We start from the raw sequence: 15,699 nt of genomic DNA on the forward strand, positions 1-15,699 counted from the left end.
GTTCCCCACAATGCAGTAATAACCAATGAGTAATCTAACCTTCAGCTGTCTAGAAGTATTTTTTTTATGGTAGTGGGAGATGTGTTTGAGGCCAATGTAGATATTCAGGATGAACAGAAGCTGAAACAGATCAATAGTAAGAATTGATCTGATTTCTTTGTGTACTTACACACACATCCTGGGGTGCTGAGAGTCTGGTCGGCCTGGTAACCATCTCCTACAAGGCTTAATGCCAACAGTTTCACCTGGTACTTCCGCCTTGGGTCTGGAAATCAATAAATTGTAGATGAATAAATAATATAAGTGTAAATAAATGTTCTGTTTATTATCAACTAACCACCATAATAGCTTAAAACAACTGGGCTAACAAAATGCTGAGATGTCCACTATCAGTCACAATCAATCAATCAATCAATCAATCAAATGTATTTATAAAGCCCTTCTTACATCAACTGATGTCACAAAGTGCTGTACAGAAACCCAGCCTTAAACCCCAAACAGCAAGCAGTGCAGGTGTAGATTACATCTATCATCCTATTGGAGGTGTAGATTACATCTACCATCATAATGGAGGAGTAGATTACATCTATCATCTATCATCCTAATGGAGGAGTAGATTACATCTATCATCCTAATGGAGGAGTAGATTACATCTATCATCCTATTGGAGGTGTAGATTACATCTATCATCCTAATGGAGGAGTAGATTACATCTATCATCTATCATCCTAATGGAGGAGTAGATTACATCTATCATCCTAATGGAGGAGTAGATTACATCTATCATCCTAATGGAGGAGTAGATTACATCTATCATCTATCATCCTAATGCAGGAGTAGATTACATCGATCATCCTAATGGAGGAGTAGATTACATCTATCATCCTAATGGAGGAGTAGATTACATCTATCATCCTAATGCAGGAGTAGATTACATCGATCATCCTATTGGAGGAGTAGATTACATCTATCATCCTAATGGAGGAGTAGATTACATCTATCATCTATCATCCTAATGGAGGAGTAGATTACATCTATCATCCTAATGGAGGAGTAGATTACATCTATCATCCTAATGGAGGAGTAGATTACATCTATCATCTATCATCCTAATGCAGGAGTAGATTACATCGATCATCCTAATGGAGGAGTAGATTACATCTATCATCCTAATGGAGGAGTAGATTACATCTATCATCCTAATGCAGGAGTAGATTACATCGATCATCCTATTGGAGGAGTAGATTACATCTATCATCCTAATGGAGGAGTAGATTACATCTACCATCTATCATCCTAATGGAGGAGTAGATTACATCTATCATCCTAATGCAGGAGTAGATTACATCGATCATCCTATTGGAGGAGTAGATTACATCTATCATCCTAATGGAGGAGTAGATTACATCTATCATCATAATGGAGGAGTAGATTACATCTATCATCTATCATCCTAATGGAGGAGTAGATTACATCTATCATCCTAATGGAGGAGTAGATTACATCTATCATCCTAATGGAGGAGTAGATTACATCTATCATCTATCATCCTAATGGAGGAGTAGATTACATCTACCATCTATCATCCTAATGGAGGAGTAGATTACATCTATCATCCTAATGGAGGAGTAGATTACATCGATCATCCTAATGGAGGAGTAGATTACATCGATCATCCTAATGGAGGAGTAGATTACATCGATCATCCTAATGGAGGAGTAGATTACATCGATCATCCTAATGGAGGAGTAGATTACATCGATCATCCTAATGGAGGAGTAGATTACATCGATCATCCTATTGGAGGAGTAGATTACATCTATCATCCTATTGGAGGAGTAGATTACATCGATCATCCTATTGGAGGAGTAGATTACATCGATCATCCTATTGGAGGAGTAGATTACATCTATCATCCTATTGGAGGAGTAGATTACATCGATCATCCTATTGGAGGAGTAGATTACATCGATCATCCTAATGGAGGAGTAGATTACATCGATCATCCTAATGGAGGAGTAGATTACATCGATCATCCTAATGGAGGAGTAGATTACATCGATCATCCTAATGGAGGAGTAGATTACATCGATCATCCTAATGGAGGAGTAGATTACATCGATCATCCTATTGGAGGAGTAGATTACATCTATCATCCTATTGGAGGAGTAGATTACATCGATCATCCTATTGGAGGAGTAGATTACATCGATCATCCTATTGGAGGAGTAGATTACATCTATCATCCTATTGGAGGAGTAGATTACATCTATCATCCTATTGGAGGAGTAGATTACATCTATCATCCTATTGGAGGAGTAGATTACATCTATCATCCTATTGGAGGAGTAGATTACATCTATCATCCTAATGGAGGAGTAGATTACATCTATCATCCTAATGGAGGAGTAGATTACATCTATCATCCTATTGGAGGAGTAGATTACATCTATCATCCTAATGGAGGATTAGATTACATCTATCATCCTAATGGAGGAGTAGATTACATCTATCATCCTAATGGAGGTGTAGATTACATCTACCATCCTAATGGAGGAGTAGATTACATCTATCATCTATCATCCTAATGGAGGAGTAGATTACATCTATCATCCTAATGGAGGAGTAGATTACATCTATCATCCTAATGGAGGAGTAGATTACATCTATCATCCTAATGGAGGAGTAGATTACATCTATCATCCTAATGGAGGAGTAGATTACATCTATCATCCTAATGGAGGAGTAGATTACATCTATCATCCTAATGGAGGAGTAGATTACATCTATCATCCTAATGGAGGAGTAGATTACATCTATCATCCTAATGGAGGAGTAGATTACATCTATCATCCTAATGGAGGAGTAGATTACATCGATCATCCTAATGGAGGAATAGATTACATCTATCATCCTAATGGAGGTGTAGATTACATCTATCATCCTAATGGAGGAGTAGATTACATCTATCATCCTAATGGAGGAGTAGATTACATCTATCATCCTAATGGAGGAGTAGATTACATCTATCATCCTAATGGAGGAGTAGATTACATCTATCATCCTAATGGAGGAGTAGATTACATCTATCATCCTAATGGAGGAGTAGATTACATCTATCATATATCATCCTAATGGAGGAGTAGATTACATCTATCATCCTAATGGAGGTGTAGATTACATCTATCATCCTAATGGAGGATTAGATTACATCTATCATCCTATTGGAGGAGTAGATTACATCTATCATCCTATTGGAGGAGTAGATTACATCTATCATCCTAATGGAGGAGTAGATTACATCTATCATATATCATCCTAATGGAGGAGTAGATTACATCTATCATCCTAATGGAGGTGTAGATTACATCTATCATCCTAATGGAGGATTAGATTACATCTATCATCCTATTGGAGGAGTAGATTACATCTATCATCCTATTGGAGGAGTAGATTACATCTCACAGTCCAGTGTTCCAATTTGTAAACAAGGCTGCATGGGATTTCTCTTAATGCGACTCTGTGCAGCCAATAGCAATGTCCGCTTTAGGTATAATGGAGGGAGCCGCTTGTGGATTTGACAGCTCTAATGCAGTTTCACCTCCGACCTCTATGCGGATATCGGCTAAAGCAGATCTGATTTCAAGTTTCCCTTTTCAGTTAAAGGACTAGTCTCCAACAGATTAGGATGACAGTTAAGCGCTGGAGGGTAACGTTAACACCTTGGTTTCTGCTGTCTGTTCCCTATTCACACAGAGAGGCTCTCCCGTGTGCCCCTTGACCTCAGTCATATCTTGTCGCAGAGCAGAGAGGAGAGAGCTTTAGAATGAACCCACAGTCTGCCTGTCGACCTTCAGAAACAGAGGAGTTTCTACTGAACCTCGTAACAGACAGTGCTGACTGTCTCTCTTCATCCCCCCAAAAATGATCTACTGAAACATGGAGTCCTCGTGCTCTGCTAGATGAACTAGTGCTGACTTTCATCCATGCTGCTACTGCAAAGTCAACTCTTTACAGAGGAGAACATGGCCACTAGGCTGTGCTATACGGTGCTATACCATATAAACAGTAGAAACAGCAGCTGAAGAGGCCAGCTGAAAGGGGGGGGGGGGGGGGGGGGGGGAATTAGGTATATATTTTGTACTGCTATAGAACTATAGAACTACTTTAACTAGTTGTATAGGACTGTTTTGTATATAGAACTATTTTAACTAGTTGTATATAACCACCATGGCGGCTGGGGGCAGTTCCATTTCAATTTATTCATTTCAGGAAGTAAACTGAAATTTCAGTTGTTTTCTCATTGAAAAGTATTGATGAAAATTGGGATTGCAATTTCTGTTTACTTTCTGACCCAACCTCTGCTAACCACATGAGTAGGATTCTGCAACAAATCAATTCAGAGAAATTATTGGTAGGAAATAGACAAAATATCAAACAAGGTTTATATAGTTAAAACAAGTTAGTACCCTTTGGCTTAAAAACTGTGCAATTTAATTTCATCGTCTTTCACTTTGAAACCGACCAACTTCATGGCCACCACCTCGTAAATAACGCTGTATTTAAGGGAGCATTAAGGATTCGTTTCAGGTCTCTTGGTGTGAAAGGTTAGGTTCTGGGTATTGACCATTGGAGAGGGGTGGAGGGAGGTGGTGTGTCCAGGTCCGTTGTGCTGGTGGGGAATGGTGACCAGGGGCTCGGCTAGGGCAGGGGGGCCAGGGGGCTCGGTTGGGGCAGGGGGGCCAGGGGGCTCGGCTGGGGCAGGGGGGCCAGGGGGCTCGGCTGGGGCAGGGGGGCCAGGGGGCTCGGCTAGGGCAGGGGGGCCAGGGGCTCGGCTGGGGCAGGGGGGGCCAGGGGCTCGGCTGGGGCAGGGGGGCCAGGGGGCTCGGTTGGGGCTGGGGGGCCAGGGGCTCGGTTGGGGCTGGGGGGCCAGGGGCTCGGTTGGGGCTGGGGGGCCAGGGGCTCGGCTGGGGCAGGGCGGGCCAGGGGGAGCATTCAGCTGCTGGGATCCAGGGCCCCTGGGACCGGCGGGGAGGGGTGACTAGGGTCAGGGGTCACAGAAGGAATCTGGGCTTCAGGACTGTGGGAGAGAAGAGGAGAAGAGAAGAGAAGAAGAGAGGAGAAAAGAGGAGGAGTGGATGGAGAGGAGAGGAGTTGAGAAAGGAGGAGTGGATGGAGAAAAGAGGATTAGAGGAGAGGGGTGGAGAGAAGGGCCCCTTTGTTTCAACTCCTCAGTAATTTCTGTTCCACCTGGCTGCCCCTCCACCCTTCTACCTACCCTCCTCCTGGCTGCCCCCTCCACCCTTCTACCTACCCTCCACCTGGCTATCCCTCCACCCTTCTACCTACCCTCCCCTGGCTGTCCCTCCACCCTTCTACCTACCCCCCACCTGGCTGCCCCCTCCACCCTTCTACCTACCCTCCACCTGGCTGCCCCCTCCACCCTTCTACCTACCCTCCACCTGGCTGCCCCCTCCACCCTTCTACCTACCCTCCACCTGGCTGCCCCCTCCACCCTTCTACCTACCCTCCACCTGGCTGCCCCCTCCACCCTTCTACCTACCCTCCACCTGGCTGCCCCCTCCACCCTTCTACCTACCCTCCACCTGGCTGCCCCCTCCACCCTTCTACCTACCCTCCACCTGGCTGTCCCTCCACCCTTCTACCTACCCTCCACCTGGCTGCCCCCTCCACCCTTCTACCTACCCTCCACCTGGCTGTCCCTCCACCCTTCTACCTACCCTCCACCTGGCTGCCCCCTCCACCCTTCTACCTACCCTCCACCTGGCTGCCCCCTCCACCCTTCTACCTACCCTCCACCTGGCTGCCCCTCCACCCTTCTACCTACCCTCCACCTGGCTGCCCCTCCACCCTTCTACCTACCCTCCACCTGGCTGCCCCTCCACCTGGCTGCCCCCTCCACCCTTCTACCTACCCTCCACCTGGCTGCCCCCTCCACCCTTCTACCTACCCTCCACCTGGCTGCCCCTCCACCCTTCTACCTACCCTCCACCTGGCTGCCCCCTCCACCCTTCTACCTACCCTCCACCTGGCTGCCCCCTCCACCCTTCTACCTACTCTCCACCTGGCTGCCCCCTCCACCCTTCTACCTACCCTCCACCTGGCTGCCCCCTCCACCCTTCTACCTACCCTCCACCTGGCTGCCCCCTCCACCCTTCTACCTACCCTCCACCTGGCTGCCCCCTCCACCCTTCTACCTACCCTCCACCTGGCTGCCCCCTCCACCCTTCTACCTACCCTCCACCTGGCTGCCCCCTCCACCCTTCTACCTACCCTCCACCTGGCTGCCCCCTCCACCCTTCTACCTACCCTCCACCTGGCTGCCCCCTCCACCCTTCTACCTACCCTCCACCTGGCTGCCCCCTCCACCCTTCTACCTACCCTCCACCTGGCTGATGATTGAGATCCATACTTAGGCAGCCCTTTTCCCACCTATCTTTGTGGGAAGTTGACTTTGTTTGTGGCACATAGCCCTTAAGCTTCACGGTTGTTTTTGTATTGTATATTGTTTTTGCCGGCGTCATCCTAATAAATAGGAATATGTACGCTCACAACGCTGCGCTTTGGTCCTCTTCATTCCACGGCCGGGACAGTTTCATTCCTAAAACGTTTGATTCATATTTTTTATTTCACCTTTATTTAACCTTTATTTAACCAGGTAGGCTAGTTGAGAACACCTTTATTTAACCAGGTAGGCTAGTTGAGAACACCTTTATTTAACCAGGTAGGCTAGTTGAGAACACCTTTATTTAACCAGGTAGGCCAGTTGAGAACACCTTTATTTAACCAGGTAGGCTAGTTGAGAACACCTTTATTTAACCAGGTAGGCCAGTTGAGAACACCTTTATTTAACCAGGTAGGCTAGTTGAGAACACCTTTATTTAACCAGGTAGGCTAGTTGAGAACACCTTTATTTAACCAGGTAGGCTAGTTGAGAACACCTTTATTTAACCAGGTAGGCTAGTTGAGAACACCTTTATTTAACCAGGTAGGCTAGTTGAGAACAAGTTCTCATTTACAACTGCGACTTGGCCAAGATAAAGCAAAGCAGTTCGACACACACAACAACACAGAGTTACACATAGAATAAACAAACATACAGTCAATAATACAGTAGAAAAAGTCTATATCGGTGTGCAAATGAGGTAGGATAACAGAGGTAAGGCAATAAATAGGCCATAGTGGCGAAATAATTACAATATAGCAATTAAACACAGGAGTAAAAGATGTGCAGAAGATGAGTGTGCAAGTAGTGATTCATATAACGTTTGATTCATATAACATTTGATTCATATAACGTTTGATTCATATAACATTTGATTCATATAACATTTGATTCATATAACGTTTGATTCATATAACATTTGATTCATATAACGTTTGATTCATATAACATTTGATTCATATAACGTTTGATTCATATAACATTTGATTCATATAACGTTTGATTCATATAACGTTTGATTCATATAACGTTTGATTCATATAACATTTGATTCATATAACATTTGATTCCTTCTAGATAAATCTGTTGATTTAGAAGAAATGGGAATTAAAAGCCTAGATAAAGATCTAATCAAATCTATCTGATCTCTATCGGTCTAGAGACTATCAATCAATCTATCTGATCTCTATCAGTCTAGAGACTATCAATCAAATCTATCTGATCTCTATCGGTCTAGAGACTATCAATCAATCTATCTGATCTCTATCAGTCTAGAGACTATCAATCAAATCTATCTGATCTCTATCAGTCTAGAGACTATCAATCAAATCTATCTGATCTCTATCAGTCTAGAGACTATCAATCAAATCTATCGGTCTAGAGACTATCAATCAAATCTATCTGATCCAATGGACTCCCCCTGCATCTGTTGGGCACTATTTACATGGACAACACAGACAGCAGGCCATCACTATTTACATGGACAACACAGACAGCAGGCCATCACTATTTACATGGACAACACAGACAGCAGGCCATCACTATTTACATGGACAACACAGACAGCAGGCCATCACTATTTACATGGACAACACAGACAGCAGGCCATCACTATTTACATGGACAACACAGACAGCAGGCCATCACTATTTACATGGACAACACAGACAGCAGGCCATCACTATTTACATGGACAACACAGACAGCAGGCCATCACTATTTACATGGACAACACAGACAGCAGTCCATCACTATTTACATGGACAACACAGACAGCAGGCCATCACTATTTACATGGACAACACAGACAGCAGGCCATCACTATTTACATGGACAACACAGACAGCAGGCCATCACTATTTACATGGACAACACAGACAGCAGGCCATCACTATTTACATGGACAACACAGACAGCAGGCCATCACTATTTACATAGACAACACAGACAGCAGGCCATCACTATTTACATGGACAACACAGACAGCAGGCCATCACTATTTACATGGACAACACAGACAGCAGGCCATCACTATTTACATGGACAAAACAGAAAGCAGGCCATCACTATTTACATAGACAACACAGACAGCAGGCCATCACTATTTACATGGACAACACAGACAGCAGGCCATCACTATTTACATGGACAACACAGACAGCAGGCCATCACTATTTACATGGACAACACAGACAGCAGGCCATCACTATTTGGATAACACAGACAGCAGGCCATCACTATTTACATGGACAAAACAGACAGCAGGCCATCACTATTTACATGGACAACACAGACAGCAGGCCATCACTATTTACATGGACAACACAGACAGCAGGCCATCACTATTTACATGGACAACACAGACAGCAGGCCATCACTATTTACATGGACAACACAGACAGCAGGCCATCACTATTTACATGGACAACACAGACAGCAAGCCATCACTATTTACATGGACAACACAGACAGCAGTCCATTACTATTTACATGGACAACACAGACAGCAGGCCATCACTATTTACATGGACAAAACAGACAGCAGGCCATCACTATTTACATAGACAACACAGACAGCAGGCCATCACTATTTACATGGACAACACAGACAGCAGGCCATCACTATTTACATAGATAGCAGGCCATCACTATTTACATGGACAACACAGACAGCAGGCCATCACTATTTACATAGACAACACAGACAGCAGGCCATCACTATTTACATGGACAACACAGACAGCAGGCCATCACTATTTACATAGACAGCAGGCCATCACTATTTACATGGACAACACAGACAGCATGCCATTGTGTAATGGGGGGGGGGGCAGACATGGCGATTCTCTTATCCAAGTCCAATGTCTCACGACCATAGGTCATAGGTCTGTCCAGCTCTGGCCAATCCCAGGGGGCTGTGGGGTATGGTGGTAACGTCCCCCTGTCCAGCTGTAGAGGGGGTGCTAGTCAGGGTTACGGGTGGAGTGGGGGGGTTGGTGTCCAGGGTGTCATAGGACAGCTCTGGCCCAGCGTCCCTGCAGCTATAGCACAATAGCCAGTGATAATGTATGCAGGCCAGGGATGAGATCCATGGGAAACAGTGGTGGAAAGAACATCTGGGCCCTGACCTCTAATCTCTTGGAGGCTTTGCTGCTCACACAACACTGGGGAGGGGATGGAGAGCCACTGAGGAGGGGACTAGCCTGGTCCCAGATCTGTTGGTGTTGTCTTCTCATTGTGATCCTTGTGAAACCAAATGTGATAATGACCATATGAGTTGATAAGAAAGCACAAACAGATCTGGGACCAGGCTATGGATGGAGAGGGATTGGGGGAGGAACTTGGGACTGGACTGGGGGCTGGGGAGTCGAGGGAGGTCTGTTTAGGAGAGCCCATATTGATCGGGGACGGACCGAGAGAAATGGAAAGGGGGCACTAAAAGATGTCACTACATATTGAAAAATATCTGATCCTCCCCTTTATAACCTGTTGATGTCCCAAAAGCCACTTAAAATTCTACCTCTGCCCGCCTCTGCCCGCCTCTACCTCTACCCACCTCTACCTCTACCCACCTCTACCTCTACCCACCTCTACCTCTACCCAAACTATACCTACAGTATCTATACACCTACAGTATCTATACCTATATCTAATCATCACTTACCCAGACCACTGATGGTGTATTCTGTGTCCTCAGGCTGGAGCTGGATGGAGGGCTGTTCTGGTTGACCCTCCTCGTGGTAACAGAGCCGGTAACCCTGGACGACCACGGAGCCTGGAGATGGCTGCCACCGAACCAAGATGGAGGTGCAATTGAGAGGCTCCAGTTGCTGCAGCAGTGGGGCAGGTGGCACTGTGGGGACACAGGATGGAGAACAGGTACGAAGAGGATGATGATGGACACAGGAAGGAGAACAGGTACGAAGAGGATGATGAAGGACACAGGAAGGAGAACAGGTACGAAGAGGATGATGAAGGACACAGGAAGGAGAACAGGTACGAAGAGGATGATGAAGGACACAGGAAGGAGAACAGGTACGAAGAGGATGATGAGGGGACACAGGAAGGAGAACAGGTACGAAAAGGATGATGTGGGGACACAGGAAGGAGAACAGGTACGAAGAGGATGATGTGGGGACACAGGAAGGAGAACAGGTATGAAGAGGATGATGAAGGACACAGGAAGGAGAACAGGTATGAAGAGGATGATGAAGGACACAGGAAGGAGAACAGGTATGAAGAGGATGATGAAGGACACAGGAAGGATAACAGGTACGAAGAGGATGATGAGGGGACACAGGAAGAAGAACAGGTACGAAGAGGATGATGTGGGGACACAGGAAGGAGAACAGGTACGAAGAGGATGATGTGGGGACACAGGAAGGAGAACAGGTACGAAGAGGACGATGTGGGGACACAGGAAGGAGAACAGGTATGAAGAGGATGATGAAGGACACAGGAAGGAGAACAGGTATGAAGAGGATGATGGACACAGGAAGGAGAACAGGTATGAAGAGGATGATGGACACAGGAAGGAGAACAGGTATGAAGAGGATGATGAAGGACACAGGAAGGAGAACAGGTATGAAGAGGATGATGAAGAAAAATCTGTTGATGCGCCCTTAAGCAAGGCACTTAACCCCTAATTGCTTCTGTAAATCACTCTGAAGAATAGAGTCTGTTAAAATGCATTAGAAATTAATGTTCAATTGTGTCATTTTGGAGTCACTTTTTTTGTAAATAAGAATATGTTTCTGAAAACTTTGACATGCTGTGTGATGTTAGTTACCTTTGATGCTGGTTTAGGGTGAGGGTTAGGATGTGATGTTAGTTACCTTTGATGCTGGTTTAGGGTGAGGGTTAGGATGTGATGTTAGTTACCTTTGATGCTGGTTTAGGGTGAGGGTTAGGCTGTGATGTTAGTTACCTTTGATGCTGGTTTAGGGTGAGGGTTAGGATGTGATGTTAGTTACCTTTGATGCTGGTTTAGGGTGAGGGTTAGGATGTGATGTTAGTTACCTTTGATGCTGGTTTAGGGTGAGGGTTAGGATGTGATGTTAGTTACCTTTGATGCTGGTTTAGGGTGAGGGTTAGGCTGTGATGTTAGTTACCTTTGATACTGGTTTAGGGTGAGGGTTAGGATGTGATGTTAGTCACCTTTGATGCTGGTTTAGGGTGAGGGTTAGGATGTGATGTTAGTTACCTTTGATGCTGGTTTAGGGTGAGGGTTAGGATGTGATGTTAGTTACCTTTGATGCTGGTTTAGGGTGAGGGTTAGGATGTGATGTTAGTTACCTTTGATGCTGGTTTTGGGTGAGGGTTAGGATGTGATGTTAGTTACCTTTGATGCTGGTTTAGGGTGAGGGTTAGGATGTGATGTTAGTTACCTTTGATGCTGGTTTTGGGTGAGGGTTAGGATGTGATGTTAGTTACCTTTGATGCTGGTTTAGGGTGAGGGTTAGGATGTGATGTTAGTTACCTTTGATGCTGGAGGTTTTGGGTGAGGGTTAGGCTGTGATGTTAGTTACCTTTGATGCTGGTTTAGGGTGAGGGTTAGGCTGTGATGTTAGTTACCTTTGATGCTGGTTTTGGGTGAGGGTTAGGCTGTGATGTTAGTTACCTTTGGTGCTGGTTTAGGGTGAGGGTTAGGATGTGATGTTAGTTACCTTTGATGCTGGTTTTGGGTGAGGGTTAGGATGTGATGTTAGTTACCTTTGATGCTGGTTTAGGGTGAGGGTTAGGATGTGATGTTAGTTACCTTTGATGCTGGTTTTGGGTGAGGGTTAGGATGTGATGTTAGTTACCTTTGATGCTGGTTTAGGGTGAGGGTTAGGCTGTGATGTTAGTTACCTTTGATGCTGGTTTAGGGTGAGGGTTAGGCTGTGATGTTAGTTACCTTTGATACTGGTTTAGGGTGAGGGTTAGGATGTGATGTTAGTCACCTTTGATGCTGGTTTAGGGTGAGGGTTAGGATGTGATGTTAGTTACCTTTGATGCTGGTTTAGGGTGAGGGTTAGGATGTGATGTTAGTTACCTTTGATGCTGGTTTAGGGTGAGGGTTAGGATGTGATGTTAGTTACCTTTGATGCTGGAGGTTTTGGGTGAGGGTTAGGCTGTGATGTTGGTTACCTTTGATGCTGGAGGTTTTGGGTGAGGGTTAGGCTGTGATGTTAGTTACCTTTGATGCTGGTTTAGGGTGAGGGTTAGGATGTGATGTTAGTTACCTTTGATGCTGGAGGTTTTGGGTGAGGGTTAGGCTGTGATGTTAGTTACCTTTGATGCTGGTTTAGGGTGAGGGTTAGGATGTGATGTTAGTTACCTTTGATGCTGGAGGTTTTGGGTGAGGGTTAGGATGTGATGTTAGTTACCTTTGATGCTGGTTTTGGGTGAGGGTTAGGATGTGATGTTAGTTACCTTTGATACTGGTTTAGGGTGAGGGTTAGGCTGTGATGTTAGTTACCTTTGATGCTGGTTTAGGGTGAGGGTTAGGCTGTGATGTTAGTTACCTTTGATGCTGGTTTTGGGTGAGGGTTAGGCTGTGATGTTAGTTACCTTTGATGCTGGTTTAGGGTGAGGGTTAGGATGTGATGTTAGTTACCTTTGATACTGGTTTAGGGTGAGGGTTAGGCTGTGATGTTAGTTACCTTTGATGCTGGTTTAGGGTGAGGGTTAGGCTGTGATGTTAGTTACCTTTGATGCTGGTTTTGGGTGAGGGTTAGGCTGTGATGTTAGTTACCTTTGATGCTGGTTTAGGGTGAGGGTTAGGCTGTGATGTTAGTTACCTTTGATGCTGGTTTTGGGTGAGGGTTAGGATGTGATGTTAGTTACCTTTGATGCTGGTTTAGGGTGAGGGTTAGGATGTGATGTTAGTTACCTTTGATGCTGGTTTTGGGTGAGGGTTAGGATGTGATGTTAGTTACCTTTGATGCTGGTTTAGGGTGAGGGTTAGGCTGTGATGTTAGTTACCTTTGATGCTGGTTTAGGGTGAGGGTTAGGATGAGGGTTACGATGTGATGTTAGTTACCTTTGATGCTGGTTTAGGGTGAGGGTTAGGCTGTGATGTTAGTTACCTTTGATACTGGTTTAGGGTGAGGGTTAGGATGTGATGTTAGTCACCTTTGATGCTGGTTTAGGGTGAGGGTTAGGATGTGATGTTAGTTACCTTTGATGCTGGTTTAGGGTGAGGGTTAGGATGTGATGTTAGTTACCTTTGATGCTGGTTTAGGGTGAGGGTTAGGATGTGATGTTAGTTACCTTTGATGCTGGAGGTTTTGGGTGAGGGTTAGGCTGTGATGTTGGTTACCTTTGATGCTGGAGGTTTTGGGAGTGTGGTGGGAGGTCCAGGAGGAGGGTTCACACCACCCCACCCTGGTGGCTGCAGAGATCCGGAGCAGGTAGACGGTATCAGGCTGAAGGTCTCCCAGGAGGTACTGGGTGCTGTTTTGGGCCAGCTCCACAGACAGAACCGTGGCGTCTGCAGCTGTACGGTAGGACAGACGATAGGCCCAGATGTGCCCACGGGACAGTTTGGTTGGTAGAGGCTGCCACAAAACCTGGATGTCTGTAGGGCTGTGGCTGGTCAGGCTGAGCTCTGGGGTACGCAGGGGCACTGGAGGGGACAGGAGGAGACTTTCAACTGTGTTTGAATGGATCTGTTCGAGACAAGTCGAGTGCGCAGAATCTCTAACCTTAATCCACAATATTGAGGAGTTATTTTGGGATGATTTGTAGATCAATGATTCTGCACAGTCCGAATGCAATGTAGTTAAACTTAAAACACGCACAATCATTCACACTGTCAAATCAAGTGATGAAGTGAGTTACAGAAAGGAGCAGTTGATAATCCCTGTTATCGGCTCAATTCCATTCCATTCTATTCATTGACATGACAACAGTCTACATGACAACAGTCTACATGACAACAGTCTACTTGTATGTCCGTACTCACCGTCCTCCAGAGTGTGTTGACAGACTTGGTCAGACATACGGCTAGCTCCCATCGGCATATAGGCCACCATGTAGAAAGAGTAGTTCCAGGCTGGCTCCAGGTCATCTATAATGTAGCTGGTCGTGTCGTTGCCAATCACCACCTGGTATTCCTCATTGTTTAGTCCTGGAATGGATAGGGCAGAAAATGAAAAAGTTTTAATGTAACAAGGAAGATGCCTCAAATGTAAAGATCCCTTGAAAGGGAGACAAGGGGACTAAAACTGTTGAAATTAATGACAAATAGATGAATAAAATAGATATAAAAGACCAGAGATGAATATCTTCAAACCCTGTGGTATGTAAACAAGTTGGTTTTACTGTTTGGGTATACTAGTCTTTCTGCTAAGTCTTCTTGCCCCTCAGATTTTCTGTCAACATTGAACTAATGCAGAGCAGAGTCACGTTCCCTGTGACGTCTTTCCTACCCACAGGCCTCAAACAGTCCTAACCTGTGACACGTCTTTCCTGCCCACTCCTCCTCCACCCCCCCGTCTCTACCCCTCCTCCACCACCACCCCGTCTCTACCCCTCCTCCACCACCACCACCCCGTCTCTACCCCTCCTCCACCACCACCCCGTCTCTACCCCTCCTCCACCACCACCCCGTCTCTACCCCTCCTCCACCACCACCCCGTCTCTACCCCTCCTCCACCACCCCGTCTCTACCCCTCCTCCACCACCCCGTCTCTACCCCTCCTCCACCATCCCGTCTCTACCCCTCCTCCTCATCCCGTCTCTAACCCTCCTCCACCATCCCGTCTCTAACCCTCCTCCACCATCCCGTCTCTACCCCTCCTCCACCATCCCGTCTCTACCCCTCCTCCACCCCCCGTCTCTACCCCTCCTCCACCACCCCGTCTCTACCCCTCCTCCACCACCCCGTCTCTACCCCTCCTCCACCATCCCGTCTCTACCCCTCCTCCACCACCCCGTCTCTACCCCTCCTCCATCACCCCGTCTCTACCCCTCCTCCATCACCCAGTCTCTACCCCTCCTCCATCACCCCGTCTTTACTCCTACTCCATCACCCTGTCTACTCCTCCATCACCCTGTCTTTACCCCTCCATCACCCTGTCTACTCCTCCTCCATCACCCTGTCTACTCCTCCTCCATCACCCTGTCTACTCCTCCTCCATCACCCTGTCTACTCCTCCTCCATCACCCTGTCTTTACCCCTCCATCACCCTGTCTACTCCTCCTTCATCACCCCGTCTCCACCCCTCCTCCATCACCCCGTCTACTCC

The 15,699-nt window shown here is 46.2% G+C and overlaps 1 protein-coding gene across 1 annotated transcript in view; it reads right to left on the minus strand.

The window, feature by feature from the left end:
* LOC110521206 (protogenin B) overlaps positions 1–15,699 on the minus strand; it is a 45,690-nt gene that overhangs the window by 8,210 nt on the left and 21,781 nt on the right. The window contains exons 9-12 of the mRNA XM_036969160.1: positions 14,415–14,579; positions 13,770–14,075; positions 10,131–10,319; positions 170–265 (exon numbers count right to left, since the gene is read on the minus strand). Coding sequence (XP_036825055.1) covers positions 170–265; positions 10,131–10,319; positions 13,770–14,075; positions 14,415–14,579 — 756 coding nt within the window. The remainder of the gene's footprint in view (positions 1–169; positions 266–10,130; positions 10,320–13,769; positions 14,076–14,414; positions 14,580–15,699) is intronic.

Source organism: Oncorhynchus mykiss, chromosome 30 (genome assembly GCF_013265735.2).
Source record: "Oncorhynchus mykiss isolate Arlee chromosome 30, USDA_OmykA_1.1, whole genome shotgun sequence".
NCBI lineage: Eukaryota > Metazoa > Chordata > Actinopteri > Salmoniformes > Salmonidae > Oncorhynchus > Oncorhynchus mykiss.